Here is a 20,963-nt window from a genome sequence, read left to right on the forward strand (position 1 = left end):
GAATACACGAGTGTTGTGGGAAGCTATTTCATGGCTTACGATACTCCCCTAAGTAGTCATTTTGCCCCTTCACCTTCAACAGGTACAGAGGCCAAGGGGAAATACCTGCAATTAAAATTCCATGTGCAGTCTGGAGGAGAATTGAGGAATAAGTAATTATGTACTTGAGGCAGTATTGCTGGAGGCAGGCCATGTATACGCATGGAAAGAGACCCAGAGGCAAAGAGGAAGGAAGAGTGGCAGAGAGGATGTGGCTCACAAGGACCCACCATCAAAGCAAGATGCAAGAATAACTGTGGAATTTGAATCCTTCAAAGGATTGTCAACCCCTACTGGCGGGCCATTGTTATACTGTATACCTTTATATAACTTTTCACCAAGTGATCAGTATTTGTTGAATGGCAGAATGAATGAATAAATGGATGAATAAGTGATTTAGGACTTTAAGTCTTAAAATGAGTGGAATTTGTCCTTTAGTTATTCAGTCGAGTCATCATTTCCTGGCAAAATGATCCTGAGAGACACATCAGCTGCAGAACACAAGCATGATGGACTTCTAGGTGATGGCAGGAGATAAAGTAAGTGGTCCGGCTAATGCAAGATGAGCGTAAACATTTAAGTCTACTTTATATCTCCATTATCCATATAATAGTTTCAAAAACATCTCAAATGGCTAACATAAACAGGATTTTAGGGGAGGAAAATCAGTTTGTTGTACTGAAGATCAGACACATTACATGCATTGCAACAGTACAAAGTTTAACGGAGGGTTTAGGAATGCTATTATGTATTTATTAAAACAGACTCAAATGGACTGTCACTTTGTATGTTACTGGGTGGATCTGAAAATTAGGGATGTACTTTTCCTTGAAAGCATTCAGCAATTCAAGTTTCTTTTTTTTTTTTTAACTACTAGAATATACTGGCCTTTGTAAAATTTTAAATTACATCTCAAATGTATAAGCTGATAGAAAGGAAGAAACAGACCTAAGAAAAAGGGGAATATGAATAGCATTGGCTTGCTAGAAAGCAAAAGTGAAGAAAAGGAAATTAGCAAATACCACAGAGAAAATACTCTGATTATTATGAGTGAGTACTATAAAGAGAGATTCCGTGCACTCTTTTCACAAACTCATTGTTAGTAAAATCAAGTACACCTCAGCCTTTGTAAAAATGTTGTTTAAACTCAGTGTTTGTAAAAACAAAAAACAAAAAACAAAAAACAAAAAACAAAAAAAAACATTTTAGGGAAACTAATGCAGATTTGCTTAAACCTTCTACATATCTAAACGTGTGTAAGCAGAGCATTTAAAACTGAGGTATTTAATAGAGTTCTAATCCACTGTGCCTCCACACTTTTCTGACACTGAGTTCGTAAAACTTACCAGAGGAACTATTTTACAACCATAAATGGCACTTGAATAATCTACAACTCACAATGTAATTTTATTCCTAAAGAAGTCTCTATTACATCAAACAATTGGATGTTAAATATCCAAAGATGCCAACATAGAGCTCTGCCATGACTCTCACACCTGACCCCAAACTAAGGGTTCCCTTTGCCATTCAGAGGGTGGCATCACTTGTACTCATGTGAGATACCTACTTCCCCCAGGCAGACTGTCACGGTCAAAGATGCACAGCTTGTATCCAAATTCATTCTCCAAAACTCCACGGAGGGTCAGTAACACAAACTCTTCTTCCTCAGCATTCCTTGCGTAAGATACATAAATATCATATTCTTTCCCATCTGGCAAAAGGAAGAGAGATCGAATATAAATTAGAAGAGTTTCTCAGTAGTATTGCATTTTTTTTCTTGAATCAAACTTTTGCATACTAGACATTTTTCCTTTTTTTTTTTTTTACTGTATGAATTATCTGACAGATTTCATGTGATTTCCCACCTGTGACAGGTCTCCAGGCAAAATGACTATTTTAAGGTGTAATTACAAATTTTGTCTGATGTGTATACTACTCTCATATCACTAAGTTTAGTTTTTATAGTGGAGAATAAATGAGATTTGGCTCATTTGACAATGAATTAACACAATCAGGAGGCAAATAGTCAATCATAGATACTGGCAATGAATACCATACAGAAAATTTACAGTTCCTGTCCTAGTTTGTCACTCACTGATATATTAGAATTATAAATTGAGCAAAACTTTCAGAAAATGTCTAAATTATTTATACATGAAAATAACCACAATTAAAAATATACTTTGATTTGGGGCACCTGGGTGGCTCAGTTGGTTAAACATCCGACTCTTGATCTCGGCTCAGGTCATGATCTCATAGTTCGTGAGTTCAAGCCCCTCTGTCAGCACAGAGCCCGCTTGGAATTCTCTCTCAACCTCTCTCTCTCTCTCTCTCTCTCTCTCTCTCTCTCTCTCTCTCTCATTGCCCTCTCCTCCCCACCTCAAAAATAAATAAATATTGAAATATATATATACATATATGTACATATATGTGTGTATATATATATATATATATATACTTAGATTCAATAAACCCATCTTTCCCAAAGTTGCCTGATTATAAACATCACCTCTCAGTAAAAATACAGGTTCTGTCTCTCTTCCACAAACCTACCGAATGAAAATCTTCATGGGATGAGTCTAAGAATCACTATGTTTCATTGTTCCATGCCTGTCACCAGGCAAATGTGCACTAGTGCAGTGCTTCTAAGATTTTAATGTGCACCTGAATCATTTGGGAATATTGTTAAAATGTAGATCCTGACTCAGAATAGGGGTTAGCTTAATAGCCTCCTTTTATCAGGCTCCCATGTGATGCTGATGTTGCTGGTGCATGGACCACCTTTAAGTACAAAGAGTGGACCTACACTGTCCAGTTATAGGAGACACAGCTACACGTAGCTACCGGACGCTTGAAATGCAACTGGTCTGAACTGGGATATGCTGTAAAATTTAAAACACAACGCATGCCAAATTTTGACATTTTGACCACAAAAAAATAAGATTAAAATATCACCATCAGCTTTTAAATATTAATTATATGCTAAAATAATAGTATTTTGAGTATATTGGGTTAAATAAAGTATATTATTAAAATAATTTTCACTTTCTTTTTACTTTTCCTACTGTGACCGCTAGAAAATATTAAATTACATATGTGGCTTGCATTATATTTCTATTTGGACAGGCTAACCTAGACTAAACACATATTGAGCCAAGGAAGCAAAATAATATACATTAGAAAGATTTTCAATAGTAAGGGCCGAAACAAAAGATAGTTAGATTAAATCTCCCAGTTATTCTAGCTTTTATCAAGTCAACATGCTTTCTGAAAAGGACAGTTGAAGGTATTTACATCTAACGTTCATTACTCACCTAAAATGGTTTCATCTGTTCCAAAATGAGCCCGGTAAAATAAGACCATCTCCAGCCAGTAAACGTGGTAAACAACAATGAGGATCACTACCAGCAGCACTGTGGCTCCAAAACCACATGCTAATTCCACTGTGTATCTTGGAGCTATCAATGGAGTGAACAACAGAGAAACAATTGATTTTTACGTGGTAATCACGCTGGCCTGTCATCCTGCAAATAGTTGGGTAAGCTAAGCAGCTGAGCCATGCTCCTGACTTGTATGTGTGAACAAGCAGAGATAACGTGATAGGGATTAAGCACTAGGTTTTAATGCCAGACTGTGTCATAGTTCTCTTTTTGTTTCCAGCACCTGACACAGGCGTTCTTAACCATTAGGTGACTTGAGGGGACTTTGATGTTACATAAATTAATACACATTAATGGCATATAAAGGGTATATTGTATTCATTTTAGCATTGGGCAGGATTTAGAAGGTCATCTCATTCAGTGCACAATCTGATAAGTGAATCTCCTTAAAAATATTTTTGAAAAGTGTGATTCCATCTTCCATTTGTCCATTTTGGGGATGGACTCCTTATTACTACCTAGACAGACCATGAAACTGATAGAATTTTAATTGTTGGAGGAGCAGTTGGATTGAGTGAAAATCTTAATGTGTTTCCATTAGTCTTAATTCCATTTTCTTTTCAGTGCCATTTGGAAGAAATTTAATTACCTTTCCTATAAATTCAGAAAAAAGCCTCAAAAATCTTATTTTCACTGGGCAGAAACAGAGGAATCTAGCAAATGCTAAGTATGCTTGGCTTTGAAAGTATCTCTCAGGTTTATAGTTCTAGGATACACATTCTGAAGATTAACTTGTAATATCCAGGCATGGACAGATTCCCACCTAATCCGTTTACTTTTATATGATAGGCATTTTAGCAGTTTCTTTGGAATTATCAGAAATAGAATAAGATGATTCCTGACTTCCTAGAAACTAGATACGTATTAATTCAGCCCTGTAAACAAGGTCTCTTATGATGAAACCACCAGCCACTCGTCTCATTTACCAAGGCCTTTTCTTCAAAAACATCAGGAAGATTTAGCTCTATGTCTTTGCTCATGCTGGGACTTCTGGCGAGAATAATCCTTTCTCTTTCTTTAGTTTTCAAGCCCATGCTCCAATGTCATTATTTCGTATAGGCTTTCCTAGAATAAAACTCGTCTTGCACCTGACATCTGCCTGGCAGCAATTTCAACTCTTCTCAATGTTTGTAATTGTATTAGAGCATTTGTGTTATATTTTAATTTGTCTACAAGCTTGCTTCTCTACTCTCTCTTGCTTCCCACTAAACTATACTTTTGTTGTCTTCTAGGTAAAGACGATGTCTTCTTCATCCATCCTATCCCTAGAACACAGAGGATCCCAATGAACATTTCCTGATATAACACCATATACTTCTGGGATATTTAAAAGAAATCTAGTCCTCCAATATCAGCAACTTCATTTGGTTGCCTTATTAGCTTGTGATAATGAAGCCTAAGTGTTTGAAGAGGGAATAGAATAGTTGGATCTGAAGCACAAGTGGCTTAAATTGTGTATTAGTTGACTTGACAATTACTTATTACCATCTATTATTTGCCAGATGCTGTTGCAGACACGATGGTGGATAAGACCAAAAGGATTTCTGCCTTCTTAGAGTTAACATTCTAATGCAAGGAAATAAATAATAAGACAACTAATGTTAGGTAGTGATCAGTGCTATAAAGGAAATAAACCAGGGTAATGTGACAGAGGTGACCGAGAGGCTGGGCTGGGCAGGAGAGGTGTATCAGGCCAGGTAGTGAGAAAAGGCTTCTTTGATCGCCTGAACATCGTGTTAAGTGCTTGCCAAGGTGAGGCACAGAGGAATTTTGTTCAAATCTGGGACTGTTATCTAGGCTCCCTGATTCCAAAGTCCAGAGATCTTTGGAGAGCTCTGCCATGAAGTTTAATTATTGATCATATACTAGTGGAAAAATCCCTTTTAAAACAGGTATCTATCCTACTGGGGAAATGGTAAGCAGCCTGGAGCTGAGCCTGAAGTTCTCTAATTAAAGGGCAGATCTTAGAGTTTTAAGTTCATTATCCTAAACTTGGGATGCTTATCCTATCTCAGAGATAGTATGGAACTCCGCAGTGCAGAATTATTACCAGTTATTCTTGTCCTCATTCCATGAATAATGATGTTTAAAATAAGAAAACTCCATCATCAAATGTCAAAAGCTATGTCGGTGCAGTTGTTGAGCATTTAAGATCAATTTGGGTAGCTGGCATGAAAATTGCTGTGTCCTTGGTATTTCTGAGCACACGTTATGTTAACAGCACACTGGGGTAATTCCCATTGTCATCTTCATTATTTGCTCAGTTATTCTTGCTCCTCTGGCTGGACATTTTGTAATTGTGAAAAAAAAGAGGTCAGTGAATGCACTTACCTGAAATGGATTAAGAAATATATATTTATGTATACAATAGATATCTTGCCTAATGATCAAGAGGTCAATTACCTTCATGAATTTCCCTCTGCCACATTTATTTTACTACTGCTTCTTTTCTTTCTTTCATTTTTTGTGGGGATTTTTAATTTGGTTTTGGGTCATTGAATTACATGTGTCATATTTATAGATCGCATTTTGTGGGGCCATATTGATATCAAGAAGTTCCTAATGCTATTTAACTAATTGAACTCTTAAGATAAATAATCCACAGGGCTGAATTTCTAAGTAGCTTAAACCACATGCAGGAAATGTTCTAAAAAGCTTTCCTATAAAGCTTTGCTGGCTTGCAGGGAAAGGGTGACCCTCAGCCCACATTTTCTGTCTGCCCCAGCTGGACCTCTGATGTTTTGGCATAAAGATTTTACTGTGATGCAATCCCAGACAAAAGGGTTTCCAATCAGGAAAGAGTGATGCAATTTGACCAAACTGGACTTCTAAACCGCGTCTCTCTTTGATCTCACTTATAATTGATTTAGGATATCGCCAAATTTAGCCACTTGCTCTGCTGTAACTCCCTGAATCAGAATTCCCTCCACTCCTTTTGCAGTTCTACAGTAATAACAGGTTCCAAAGTTCACATTTCCAGCTACCGCCCTGAGTTAAACTAATCCAGGACTTTAGCTCCAGTCTTTTACCCTGTTTCAAGCTCTTGATCTACAATTTTGTTTCTCCTTGGAAACCTAACTTATTATTTTTAACTTTATTAGTTGGGGCCTTGCTATCCACTGAGTCTCCCAGCCCAAGCTTCTCGGACTCCCAGGTATTCCCTGCCACAGAACCTGTGTGTTCTTTGCTAAACTGCTGAGACTTCTTGACAATTTTGGGAACCATGTAATGACAATTTCCCTGAATTACAAACTATTAGAATGCTTTGTCTATATGATAGTAAACCAGAGACGTATAACTGAATTAACTTGCAGACCTGCTTTGTTTGACTACCATAGTGTGGTAAAATTTGTGCATTTGGCCTTAGAGAAGCAATTGACACTGGGATAGCCTCCTCTCCATAATATTTACAATGACAGTTTTTTCTAAGGTGGATAAGTGGCAGATGATCTGTGTGTGATCTGTGGGAGAAAGGACACAACAATGTTGAGCCCCACCATCACCCTAGTTTTTTGCCTGAAGGCACTTTTAGACTGTGGCATAGAAAGGGGAAAACCAAAAAGAAGTACAGTCATCACAGTGAGCTAAGGAGACAGAAATCAGAATTCAGAACTACTGACTTAGGGTGAATTTACAAGCCTGGGCAAAGAGGGAAGAAAACTGTGTAGAAAAAGAGCTCTATAAATCTGCAAGGGGTGACCTCAAGTTTTTGGAAAAATATAAAGCTTTGCATTGGTCGATGACACTTCACAAGATCAGGCAAAGAACAGTTACTAGTGAAAGAAAAGCTACCAGGAAGGGGACAACTGCTAGGAAACTGGGAATTGAACAACTGTAGGTGCGCATGCAGGACTGGGGCACTTAAGACTGGAGTGAAGAAGCTTTGGGTAGCTCCCCATGTGTTAAGCAGAGACCCCAGTCTAGATAAATCCAATCTGGCCTTAAAGAAAAGGCTATTTTTTTCATATGTAAGGTCCTGCAAAGATAAGGAGGACTCTTAAAAAAAAAAAAAAAAAGCTGTCAGACAAGTAAATTAACTACCTGTGAGAAAAAAGACAACACTCACTTTAAAAACTCAGACACTCAATGATGCGGCATACATAACGGCCAGCATATGATTAAAAAACAAAAGAATAAAAAGCAAGAAAAGACCCATAATCACAAGAAAAATCAGCCAATAAAAAAAGAAACAGAATCAAAATTGACAAATACGATGGAATTAGCAAATTAGCACCTAAAATGAGTATTATCAATATTCCTGTTGAATTAAAAAAAAGATGACAAAACAGATGAATGTAGGGGAAAGGAAGGAGAAATAGAAAAACAAACAAGGAGGCAAACCATAAGAGATTCTTCAATACAGAGAACAAACTGAAGGTTACTAGAGGGGAGGTGGGTGGGGGATGGGCTAAATGGGTGATGGGTATTAAGAAGGGCACTTGTTGGGGTGAGCACTGAGTGTTGTATGTAGGTGATGAATCACTAAATTCCTCTCCTGAAACCAATACTACACTGTATATTAACTCACTTAAACTTAAATAAGATCTTGGAAGAAAAAAAAAAAAGAACAACTAAAAAATATCAATAGGGGTATTTTTATGGAGAAATGGAAATCCAAACACTGAAAAATACAATTCTGAAATTTAAAATTCTTCAGATTAAACATCAAAAAATAAATGATTAGTGGAAACTAGAAACTACCCAAATTGAAACACAGGAAAGGATAAAATAAAAATGAGAATCTCAGTCATCTGTGGGACAACCCCAAGTGGTCTATACTAAATTTAACAGAGCTATTAGAAGAAAAGGAAAGAATGAATGAATGAAAAAGTGAGCAAAACATATTTAAAGAAATAATGGCTAAATTTTTCAAATTAAATTAAAAACATAAACTTACGGAACCAAAAAGTTTAGAAAAAATTTTTAAATGTTTATCTTTCAGAGAGAGAGAGAGGAGAGGGAGAGAGAGAGAGAGGGAGAATGTGAGCGGGGAGGGGCAGAGAGAGAGAAAGACAGACATAGAATCTCAAGCAGGCTACAGGCTATGAGCTGTCAGCACAGAGCCCAACATGGGGCTCAAACTCAAGAACTGCAAGATCATGACCTGAGCCAAAGTCGGACACTTAAATGACTGAGCCACACAGGCGCTGCGGAACCAAGGAGTTCAAAGAACCCTAAGATGCATTCAAATAAAACCACACCAAGAATTTGTTAAATTTCAATAGATACTCATTATATAGATATAGAAGATTACTCTCTCACACAGATAAAAGCCAGCTACAAAAAAAAACACCTATAAATAACATCATATTTAACACATAAAAACTGAATGCATGTCCTCTAAGAAAAATGCCAAGTATGGTCACTCTGATAACTTCTACTGTTCATGGTACTGGAGGTGCAAGAGAGTGACAGAGGAAGAAAGAAGTCAAAGGCATAAAGTTTGGGAAGGAAGGAGTAAAAGTATGTTTATATCTTGTAAACATGATCAAGTGTATAGAAAATGCTAAGGAACCTAAAAAACAAAATAAACAGAAACCCTATTTAATCAGTGAATTTGGAAGTCAGAATACCAAGATCAATACATAAAAATCAATGAACTCATTTCTATTTCCTATCAATGAGCAACTGAAAAGTGAAATTTTCAAAATACCATTACAATAGCAACACAAAACATTTAGGGGTAAATTTAACATGTATGTAAGACCTGTACACATAAAACCAAAAATTAAAAAAAAGCTGAGAAAAACCAATGATAACTAAATAAATTGAAAGGCACATAATGTTCATGGATTGGAAATGTCAATACTGTAAAGATTTCAATTCCCTCCAAATTGGTTTACAAATTTAATACAATTCTAATCAAATCCCAGCAGGCTCTAACATAGAAATTCACAAGATAATACTAAAATCTATAGAAAAATATCGTTTTCAGAAATAGGTAAACTCTTCGAAAAGAAAAAAGGAGGAAGACAACAGTTTCTGACTTCATCACTTAGGGTGTGGAGCTTGATTGGGATTCTCTCCCTCCCTCCCTCTCTCTCTCTCTCTGTCCCTCCCCAGCTTACAGGTATAGTGCTCTCTCTCTCTCTCAAAATAAGTAAGAACATTTTTTAAAAAGGAAGACTTTAAAAATAAGTGCTCAACATCATTAGTATCTGAAATGCAAATTAAAAAATATAGTGTGATACCAGTACCCATTTACTAGCATGGCTAAAATTGAAAACTCTGACAACTTCAAAAGGTGGTAAGAATATAGGTAGAACATGGGAATTTATATTCATTGCTAGTGGAAGTATAAAATAGTACAACCTCTTTGGAAATAGTTTTGGCAGTTTCTCATAAAGTTCAACACACATCTAGCCTTAGCTCCCACCTGTCTCCTCTATAAAACAACTGCATGTTTAACATGGTTACGTTAGCTGTGTCTCCTTTAATACTTTGCTGTAACCGACTAGATGAAATTGTGCCATCCAAAGAGCTATTAGGTCCAAAGACCTACCCAAGTAAATTCTTATTTGGAGCCCTTCCTGTCATCTTTTTGAAGAAAGACATAGAATGCTTTGTCAACGAATCCAGAAGGATCCTTATGTATAATGTATTAATATGAGCTCAGGTATCACCACTGAATTGCAGCATTGCCTGGTCCAGAACAGAAGCCAAGTAACAAACACACACCTCTGGTACCACGAGATGTACGCAGACCAGACTAGATTATCTGTAATACTGATGTAATATCAGCACAGATCTTCCAGTCTAGTGGACATACTTGTCCTTTCACATCCCTGATACCATTCATACATAACCATTCAGAGCATGGCTTTCTGTGGACAGGAGCTACTCATGTACCTCTGGCAGGCCGACTTCTGCATCATTCCTAGACTAAACATGATTTTAATTGACTGTTTAATCCTCTCTGACAATAAGTAATTAATTTATGTTATCCCCTATAATTATTTCCCAAAATGCTTGCTTCAGAAAACGAGTCCCACAAAATGCTCCATTCTCCAGGAATCTGAAGTCAAATATATTTGAAAAATATATTTGCCTCCTATATTCCAACTCCCTGCAGATATTCATACCAAATGTTAACACATGAAAGACTCTCAGGGGCCCTTGACTAAAGTAACTTGATTGATTTTGTTTAATCTAGAGTTTAAAGATACTTTATGTATTATAAAAGCCTTTGTCAAATAACACCTGTGAAAATTTTGTGGAAATAAGTAGACTTAACATTTGTTGAGCATTTAATATATTTGTATAAAAGCAAGTAATTGTGCTGAGTGCTTTAAACGACCTTATAAGAGAGTGGTATCATCTGCCTAGTTTAAATATAAAGAAATGGAAGGTCAGAGAGGTTAAGTGATTTTTTGCAAGGTTACAGAGTTAGGATGCTCAGAAACCAGGATTCCAACACAGGCCCTCTGAGTTTAGAGTACAAATATTGAATTGCAGTACTAGAAAGAGTCCCAGTAGTGTTCTTAGGAACGAACTTTGGGAAACTGCCTTATATTATCTGGTTGAGTCTTGTTGTTTTACACTGGCTTCTGAGGTGCTGAAGCAATGAACTATCCAGAACCAATCCACTAAGACTTAAGTGCCATATATACTCCAGGACTTTGCTTTTTACTTTCTAGATTGTAATGGAATGTTAAGGTGAAATTTGTTTTTGCATCAGCTTTAAAAAAAGGTTTAAATCCCATTGCAAAATGTAAGAATTATGTATTAACTTCTTTTTTGTTGTTTTTTTACTTTTGGTATACATATTATAGGAGACTAGAATCCGCGATGATTCTGAATGACATGTGATGATGAATCATCATGATCTTTCTCTAGATCACTGAAAAACATTCTTGAAGGCATTAATTGTCTGAGGTTCTGTGTTAGGTGAGAGACCCAAAGATAATTTTAGACACACTCTGTTTCAGTAGCAACAGCTCACACAAAAGAGCTTTATCATTTTTATTTATTATAGAAGAAATTAGTAATAGCAACATAGAAATCCTTTTACATATTTTAAGTCATTGTTTAATTTTCATTTTAGCAATTGTGGCTAGTGGTATATTATAAACCTGCTTGAATGTTGTTACATAATATTTAAAATGATCATTTTAAAATTATATTTTTGAGAAGAAATATTTTATATCTTACTTAACTACTTGAATATAATTAGATGGTTGCTATTTATAATGTTTCATTATTATAGATAATGCTTCTAAGAATAGCGATGGGTACATAATTCTCTTTCTGTTATTTGTGCAGGAAAAATTCCAAAAGTATTAAGTCATATGATATGGTCATTTTTATGACCCTTGAACTCTGCCATCAATGGTTTCTAAAAGGGTCTTTACAATTCACCACAAAATGTAACTCTACCAGTTTTATTATATCTTTGGTAGTTTTAAATATTTTATTTTTCATTTTTCATGACTGTATTGATATAAAATTATACCTCCTTTTAATAATCATATGGATTTTTTAAGCCACACTTGGGCACTAAGTTACTAAGAGTATAAGAATTAATATTTTGAGTATCTTCACATAGATGGATATTTTCTTTCAAGATTTTTCAATTCATCTCTGATTCCTTACTATATGCCAGATGTGCTAGGTGCTGGAGCACTGTCTTCTCAATTTTTCTTTTTTTCCTTATTCACCACAATGTTACGTTTGGAGTTCACAGACTCATCTGCTGAGTGCATCCATTACCTTTCTGTTTCACCTTGGCTGGTTTGTCAACCTCCCCTTTGGCATTTCTAGCATGACAGACATAGTTGCGCTTGAGATCCTCAGCAGTAACTTTTTTGATGCTCAAAACCTGAGTTCTCGTTTCATCTTCTGTTGTAGTCAAACTTATACTAGAAATAGGGGAAAGAAAATCAAAGCATGAGCAAGGCTGCAGGGCCATGTGCTGTGTGTGAATCAGACAAGTAGACAACCACAGAGCCCCTAGATGAAGGCAGACAGAATGCCCATAGGCTGTGTTGCCCGTGATCCAATGGTTACAAAGAAAGAATAACTTCTAGATTCCAATACCATTCTTTTTTTTTTAAGTTTATCTATTTATTTTGAGAAAGAGAGAGGGAAAGAGAAAGGGGGAGGGAGAGAGAGAGAGAGAGAGAGAGAGAGAGAGAGAGAGAGAATGCATGTGAGTGGGAGAGGGGCAGAGAGAGAGAGAGAGGGAGAGAAAGAATTTCAAGCATGGAGCCCAACACAGGGCTGGATCCCACAAACCATGAGATCATGACCTGAGCTGCAACCAAGAGTTGGATGCTTACCTGATTAAGCCACCCAGGTGCCCCTCCAATAGCAGTCCTTACATTTTATACCACACACAATCCCAGTATCTAGATCAAATCTCTTTGTTGGTAACACATTATAGCTTTCTCTTCAAAGCAAAATGTCTCCTTACAAATTTATGAGACAGGATTCTGTATCAGAGTAGAAAGAAGCTTCTGAGGCCAGATCCATTTGGGGTTTGATCCAGTCTCTGTCACTTACTGGCTATATACTTTCAGCACAGTAAGTAATCTTTAAAAGTCTTGCGTTCCTTCTTTGAAAGAGGTAAATAGCAATGCCTACACAGTGTATTACATGTATTAACTTACTCAAGAGCCGTGAGGATTGAGTATGTCAATGTGTAAGTATGAGAACAATGCTAAATAAATATACATATAGGCTATTATTACCATACACAGCAATAGTTCATATGTTTGAATTCATGGATTCCCAAAGCTTGAGTTTTGAACACAGGTAGAATATTTTAGTCAAAATGCTGAAAGCCCATGGGTTCAATCTTAACATATTAAAGGAAGAAACTTCTCAAAGCAAGTAAGCTTTATGAAAAATAAATACCTCTCAATCTCCATGTCGGAGATCAAGTGCTTTGGGTCCAAGATCAAGATCTAAAATCCCTGGGAACTACTTGCTACGAAGAGAAAACAAAATCTCTCTCCTATGGCTGACATCCAGGTTCTCCTTCCAATAAGGCTTACCATCAGTCATGAGAACCTGGTCAAAGCTTATGATGAGTTTAGCCTAAACTCAACTGCACTGCTCCACCAGGAACACTGAGCTGTGCTGAAATCGCAGCAAGGAAGAACATCATGACTTTCATTATCATTCATTCATTATTATTATGAGGATAGAAAGCACAATGTTCAGAATTCCTGAAATGATCAGTACTCTCCCTTTGTGCCTCCAGCTACATCTTTAATCAGTTCCTTCTGAAAAAACTGCTCTAATTTCAGGAGGCTCCTTCTGTACCTTTAAATATGCTCTGCTTTCTAACATCCAGCCATTGCACATGATGTTCCTCTTACCAGGAACATTCTTTCTATTTCTTTACCTGGGTTATTTCTACTCATCCTTCAAATCTGTATGTAGGTACTATACCATCTGAGAAGCACTGCCTAATCCTCCAAAATGGACTGGAATCCTTAACTGAAGCTTCTGATAACCTCTAATACTTTCCAATCACTACATTTATCACAATTATTGAAATTTCTGCTCTATCACTCTTACTCTGATAAAATCTACTCAGTTAGGGACTAAGTATCTTGCATAGCACCTGCTGTAATGTAGACATTTTGTAACTTATGCACAAAGTCTGACTTTACTACTAGGAAAGACATATCTTTTGATTTCTAGAAGTTCAAGTAGCCAAAGATCTATTTGCACATCACGTTAAGGCCTGAGGTTTTAGAACTACTTTGTCATGTAGTTGGTCAGCTGCTGATTTTTATTTATTATTGTTCTGAACCAATTGTTATCTTGCAATTGTCTGCTTCATTTCCAGAAGAATCTTTTTTCAAAGACCCGTATTTTCCTTCCTGCCAACCCTATGTCCTTAAAAAAAAATTATATTTATCTAGAATTAAAATGAGGGTGCCTGGGTGGCTTAGTCTGACTTTGGCTCAGGTCATGATGAGTTTGAGCTCCACATCAGGCTCTCTGCTATCAGCTTAGAGCCTGCTTTGGATCCTCAGTCTCCCTCTCTCTTTGTCCCTCCCCCACTCATGCTCTCTGTCTAAAACACAAACATTAAAACAAAAAAAAAAAAAAAGATAAATAAAATGACTCAGCTTGTTAAAAATAAAATTTAAAGAATGTAGTCAGTATTTTAAAAAATGATTATCAATTATAAAGGTGATATGCATGCTATGTGAGATAAGAATGAGGAGGAAGAAGAAAAGAAATGTATGCTTATTGCAAGACAAGAAACACACAATTTAGCTGAGGCACAAATACAGAGGCCTAGACTCCAGACTTGAGAAAGAAAAGAACAGGGCCACACTGACCAGCTTACACGTATCCAGGGCCCTATATTGTAGTTTTTCATGCATGTGGGCTACACATCCCATCTATTCTGAAGGGAGAATCATGAATGTGTGATTATCAGAAGGTATCTGGGTCTTGAATTGCAAATCCAGGAATTCTGCTTTGGAATGCAGCCACTAAAGACTTGAAAATCTTGCCGATTTTTGGTAATGATGGGCAAAAGTCAGGGTTGTTACTTTCAATGATTAGTATATACCCAAGGGCATTAGACTGAGGATAAGTGTTGGTCACCCCTTGTCTGAGCCAACAATACCTTTCATTGACAGTTACATCAATATTGGTGTCGTCCGTCTTTTTTCCATCAATGGTCCACCAAACCTCATTGCGGGCATCCTTCAGGAAAGTAAAGTAGACTGTACAAGGGATGAGTAGCTCCTCACCTAAAATAACAAGTTAACCCATCAGGGTGTACCCTTCACATGGCTATAATGGTTCCACTCTGTGATTAATCAGAAGCTATAAAAGTGTACTTAAAACTCTACTTCTAAGTAGTTTTCAAGTGGCCTGTCACAGTAATGTACCATACTTCATTACAAAATAAACAAACCAAGAAAAAAGGTGGAGCAGCTTTATACCAAATTTCCAGAATGACCATTTTGTATACAATCCATGTACATTCTACCAAAACAGTATTTGTTCAAAGAGGCTCTGTCAACATACTTGGAGCCCTAAACTTCCATGGACTACTTTTATCCTTTATTTCCCTCAAAAACAGTGACTGAGGAGAGGTTCTCCAGATTGTTGGAGCTTGGCCCAGAAAATACAGGGTAATGCCAATGCTGAGAGGCAGGTCAGATCCGGCTATAAGGGTGCAGTCAGTAAGTTTAAATATCATTTACATATATATTTATATATAGTGAATATTATATGTAGTTAATATATATAGTGAATATTTATATATTTATAAATATTAGTATTTATGAATAACATTCTCTGCTATCTTTCCAAGATGGAACATGAGGTCAGGGGGATCCGTAGGCAGAAAAATGATAATAATGAGACAAAGAGCAGCAGCATACTTACTAAGACCTTTATATAATTTGCTGTGATAAATATTTATATTTATTAGTGGTCTCATTTAATTTTAATAAGATACTATGGGGTATTATTAAAATCCACCTTTTATAGATGTGCAAACTAATGCTTAAAGATGTTAAATGCCATTCCTAGATGAAATTGTTAATAAGTGGCAGACCAGAATTTGACCCAGAATGACTTCCATTCCAGCTTACCCAGGACAGCTCTGTTCTATGCCTGCTTTCCTAGTTAGTTATTGATATCAGCTGCTTGCACTCTCAGAAAGTGTGCAGGTTGAGATGACAAATTATATTGTCATCCAAATTTGAACTCAGGTATGTCTCACTGAGTGGTCCTACTCCATCCCTTCCTCTAAGATGCATGGTTCTTACGCCTTCCCCTTCAGTTTCTATATTAATATGCAGGAAGGAAACATGAACATAGATTTTGCAATCATACGGTAGGTAGAGGTAGATGAAACACACTAGATCATTCGTAAGGGTTCACCTAAGAGCAGGAAGAATGTACATATTACTATACAAAGCCACTGAGAATTTTGGGAAATGTGGTCCATTTGGGGTTGGCGGACCTCTTAGTGTGTTCTTTGTTTGTTTGTTTGTTTGTTTGTTTTACAGGCAGCTCACTATTTGAAACTTTATCTTAATTTTAGGAGGGCATCATTGTTTTCTACCTACATTTGATCACAACCTCTGCTATCTTTAGTAGATTTTAAAAATATGTTCTTTTATACCTTTCATTGGGTTTGGAGGGAATTTATTATAAAGGATACAATATAGAAACTCTTAAAATTTTCTATGGTTTTCAGTTTAACTGTGGGAGGCTTTGAGCCAGAAGAATAACAAATTATGCCTTATTCGGTTGGTCACAGAAGATTTTTGTCCAGAAAGGAAAATTATGAAAACTAAAAGGAGCCCCAGACAGCCACAGGAAGCACCCAATAGTGTTCTGATCAAGCTGTATGAGGTCTACCAGTTGTTATCCATTAAATTCATAGTCTTCCTTTGAGCTCCTGCCCTCGCCCCTCTGCAGTGGAGCAAAAGCTTAAAGGAAGTCTTGTGCTCATGTTGCAGTCTTGGAAAACACAAGGCCTGTGCAAGCTAATGTGTGCATCACACAGAAATCACTAATCAGGAGAGGGGAGCCACTGCAGAGGAAGAAGGGAGCAGCTGCGGAGAGAGAAGCCGAGAATCTCAGAGACACCCAAGAGATGGACGAAGGAGCTAATCCCCAGAGCTGCCTTCGTTTCTGACACCATTTCAAGTTTCACTTCATGTTGTTTCCCTACAATAGCCCTCTATTCTCATACTTTAACTTAAGTGACATTTTATTCCTTGTAATTAAGAGAATCTAACTGAAATTAAGAGGCACAGCTATAATTACCTGGTTCTTTCTCGTAGACTACAAGATCATTGGGTGAGTAGATCTGAGGAGGCAATGCGTCTTTTGGAGAGCCTATGTTCGAGAGGAAGAGACAAAAGGGAGATGATGTTAAATCATGTAGCCCTTATCTCTCATAACCCATTTCCAAGATTTGCTCTTTTGTAAACTTTTGTCCAACTTCCTGGCATTGTTTGGCAATTCTTCTTGACAGGGCCAATAGTTCAATATACAGTAAATTACAACACTTCATTCATTTAAAACAAACAAAGAGATGTACATAAAATACTAAGTAGCTTCCATGTTTCAGGACAGAAGATTTAACCAGTATTTTTGCTTTCCAAAGCTTACATGAAATATACTTCTAATAGTATAAGATAAATTGCTTTCATGTCTTACTCAATTGTTTCTTTTCTACATATTTCTCCAGAACATGCTTGAGTGTCTAGTATGGGACTTGGCTAAATAAGTAAATATTAAGTAAACAAATATGTAAATGGAAAATTCAAAATCACATTTATGAAGCCAGCACACAAGTCTACCTGATGTCTGATGTCTGTTAATTCCTAGGATTGCTGCTCTTTATAACATTCTATATTTCTAAATTGAAAGAAAAATACCCCCACGGGGTTTTACAGTGTCGTGTTTAAGAGTAAAGACTTCAAAGATTTAACAACCAGGGTTCTTATCCTTAGTTGGTCATGTACTAACCATATGACTCTGGGTTGTTACTTAATCTTTCAAAAGCTAATTTTCCTCACCTCTAAAAGGAGGATAATTAAACTCACTGCACAGGTTCATTATAAGAATTAAATTAAATCATGCATATTAAATTAAGTAATGCATATTAAAGCATCCTATTGGTATATAATAAGTACTCAATACTTCACAGCTTTAAAAAACAAACTTGTATTTTGCTTGAAGGTTAGATAAGAACCACACCTCACATCAGCATCTGTCAACTTCTGTATTTATAAAGGTGACCAGGCATGCCTATTCTCAACTTTCCTAATTCTGAATTTAAGAATATATATCAGAAATAATTTCCAAGATGAATTTAAGGTTAGATTATTCATTTGGCTTTTTAAGGCCATTCACATTAAGTTCTTTTTTTTTTTTTAATGTTTATTTACTTATTTTGAGAGAGAATGAGAGAGTGCGAGCACAGGATGGGTGGAAAGAGAAGGAGAGAGAGAATCCCAAGCAGGCCCCACACTGTCAGTGCAGTATGGGGTTTGAACTCACAAACAGTGAGATCATGACCTAAGCCACCTGGTATTCCCATTCATGTTACGTTAAAAATTTAGTCTGATTTTTCTTCTGAATTAGTTCCCAGCTCAGCATTATTCCAAAAGTAGGAAGAGGAAGAGGAGAGGTGATTACAAAATTTTTCAGTTTGAATTTTATTTGTACTATTATGTTAAAGCCCTTAAAAATTATGCCCAAATTATGTCAAACTAGTAGAGAAGGCCCTGAACCAAGAATAAGAAACCTGGGATTTGGAATCACTTCTTCCACTAACAGAGCATCTCTAAACAGTTTACTTTGGGTTTTTTGTTTGTTTTTAATTTTTATTTATTTATTTTGAGGGGGGAGGGGGGAAGGGAGTGGGGGAGGGGCAGAGAGAGAGAAGGTGAGAGAGAATCCTAACCAGGCTCCATGCTCAGTGGTCAGCATGGAGCCCAACACAGTGCTCATCTCACCACCTTGAGATCATGACCTGAGTGGACAACAAGAGTAGGACACTTAACCCAGGAGCCCCCAAAACAGGTTACTTTGTGTTGTTGTGTCTCAATGACATCTATGAAAAGATGGGGTGTGAAACGTTTTCACTCTGATATGCTCTGATTTTGAATACCATGGGCACAGGGTATTCAAGGCTCTCCCCTAATTGCCACCTATCCTGACACTGGTCCTCTTGATGTCTGGATTTGACAGTCTTTTGACTATGGCCTGGATATTGTCCTTTCCACTTTCCTCATTTCCCACCATGTATTCTCTCGTGGCAAAGCAATGGTTGAACCCTGCCAGCAAGCAGCTCCATCTACAACAGTTCCAGTACATAGAAAGACAGAGCTCATTTAATTCAAATACAACACTTTTTTGACAATAATATTAACTACTATTCATTGAGTTTCCACTCTTTGTCTGGAACTGGATTAACATAATATATATATATTATTTCTGATATTCCCAACTATACTGAATGTGAGGTTCTCTTAGTCCCAGAGGACAGACAAAGAGACTGAGACCCTGAGCAAAGGCATTTTGCTAATAAATGGCAAGGGTACAAGTTGAACACAGATTCACCCGGCACTGTTTCCACTCCTCATTCATTCATATAGACCAATGATTCATGCGGTACACTGATAGGTATTGAGTGCCTACTCTGAATGTGGAATGTGTTGTGGCTCCAGCACAGTGAACAAAAAAGATCAACCTCTTTTCCCATAGAATTTACATACCTGTTTGTAATAAACTATCAAGAGCCAAAACAAAATTACTGCATTTTGCTGTGTGCACTTAGTACAAAACCATGCTTACCTACCACCTTCACAGTCAGAGTCCTAGTGAGATGGAAGGTACGCCCGTTTTCTGGATATGTAACAACGCATGTGTAATCTCCATTGTTTGAAACCAAGGCTATGAGAAAGCTCAAGCTCATGCCTTCAGGTACTACATTATTAAAGTTCTGTATTTTATGGCATCCCTAGAAGAAGGAAAACAAGACATTCAGTGTTGAGATACATACATGGAAAATATACAAATGCACATATATATACACACATCTAATTTTACACGGAACATACAAATATCTATCATGGCTGCACCTTTTACAAACTATTTTGGTCCAGTACTTAATGATATTTCTGTAAAGAATGAATGTGATGTTTCATTATATTTTATGCAAAATTAAAATAGGAATTCTAAACTGAGATATGAATTCAAAAGCATGGGCTTCCTGTCTCAGGATCCAGTATTTGAATTTTGGAAATCCCACATTAGTAGTTAAATAAGGTTAATGTTGTGAAAACAACTAGGGCAACTTAAGAAAATGCATCTGCTGCCATTTAAGAAACACTTAGTTTTCCTATCTCCATTTATTCACTGATTATATTAATTTGGGAGTCCAGCCACTCTGCTAATTCAGGCTTAGTTTAGGTGTCTGGTTCTGGCAGTCTTTTCCTTTTTTTTTTTTAGTATTTATTTTTGAAAGAGAGAGAGTGAGAAGGAGAGAGAATCCCAAGCAGACTCCATGCTCAGAGAAGAGCCTGATGTGGGGCTCGATCCGATGATGGTGAGATATTGACCTGAACGGAAATCAAGCGTCAGATGCTTAACCAACTGAGCCACCCAGGCGACCCTGAGGTTTTGGCATTCTTGATCAGCCTGTTGAATCACTCTATCAGTTGCTTCCAAACCTTTTTGTGTTTTCCTTATATATTTTACAATCCAATATTACAGACTTCAGAATCTAAAACTAAAAGATATTTTATGAGTCTGACCAAGAATGAAGTTTGTTTCTATTCTAACTTATATTTTCATATACTTCTGTTGATTTTTAAAATTTTGAGAGTGTAATAGCTCATGAAACATAACTGGACTCCTGTTTTGGCTCTCTGATTCCCACTAATTGGCTTACATTGTTTTATTTTATTTTATTTTATTTTATTTTATTTTATTTTATTTTATTAATAAAAAAATATAGCAGTGCCTGGGTGGCTCAGT

General features: G+C 36.7%; 1 protein-coding gene across 2 annotated transcripts in view; it reads right to left on the reverse strand.

Annotated features, from left to right (window-relative positions):
• Positions 1 to 20,963, reverse strand: part of LOC102949407 (interleukin 1 receptor accessory protein) — a 125,142-nt gene that overhangs the window by 2,656 nt on the left and 101,523 nt on the right. For both annotated transcript variants that reach the window (XM_007083548.3, XM_042956261.1), the window contains 6 exons: positions 19,779 to 19,944; positions 17,238 to 17,309; positions 15,073 to 15,199; positions 12,189 to 12,337; positions 3,354 to 3,497; positions 1,607 to 1,750 (listed from right to left, as the gene is read on the reverse strand). In XM_007083548.3, the coding sequence (XP_007083610.1) occupies positions 1,607 to 1,750; positions 3,354 to 3,497; positions 12,189 to 12,337; positions 15,073 to 15,199; positions 17,238 to 17,309; positions 19,779 to 19,944 (802 nt within the window). The remainder of the gene's footprint in view (positions 1 to 1,606; positions 1,751 to 3,353; positions 3,498 to 12,188; positions 12,338 to 15,072; positions 15,200 to 17,237; positions 17,310 to 19,778; positions 19,945 to 20,963) is intronic.

The sequence above is a fragment of the Panthera tigris genome, chromosome C2 (genome assembly GCF_018350195.1).
Source record: "Panthera tigris isolate Pti1 chromosome C2, P.tigris_Pti1_mat1.1, whole genome shotgun sequence".
Taxonomy (NCBI): Eukaryota; Metazoa; Chordata; class Mammalia; order Carnivora; family Felidae; genus Panthera; species Panthera tigris.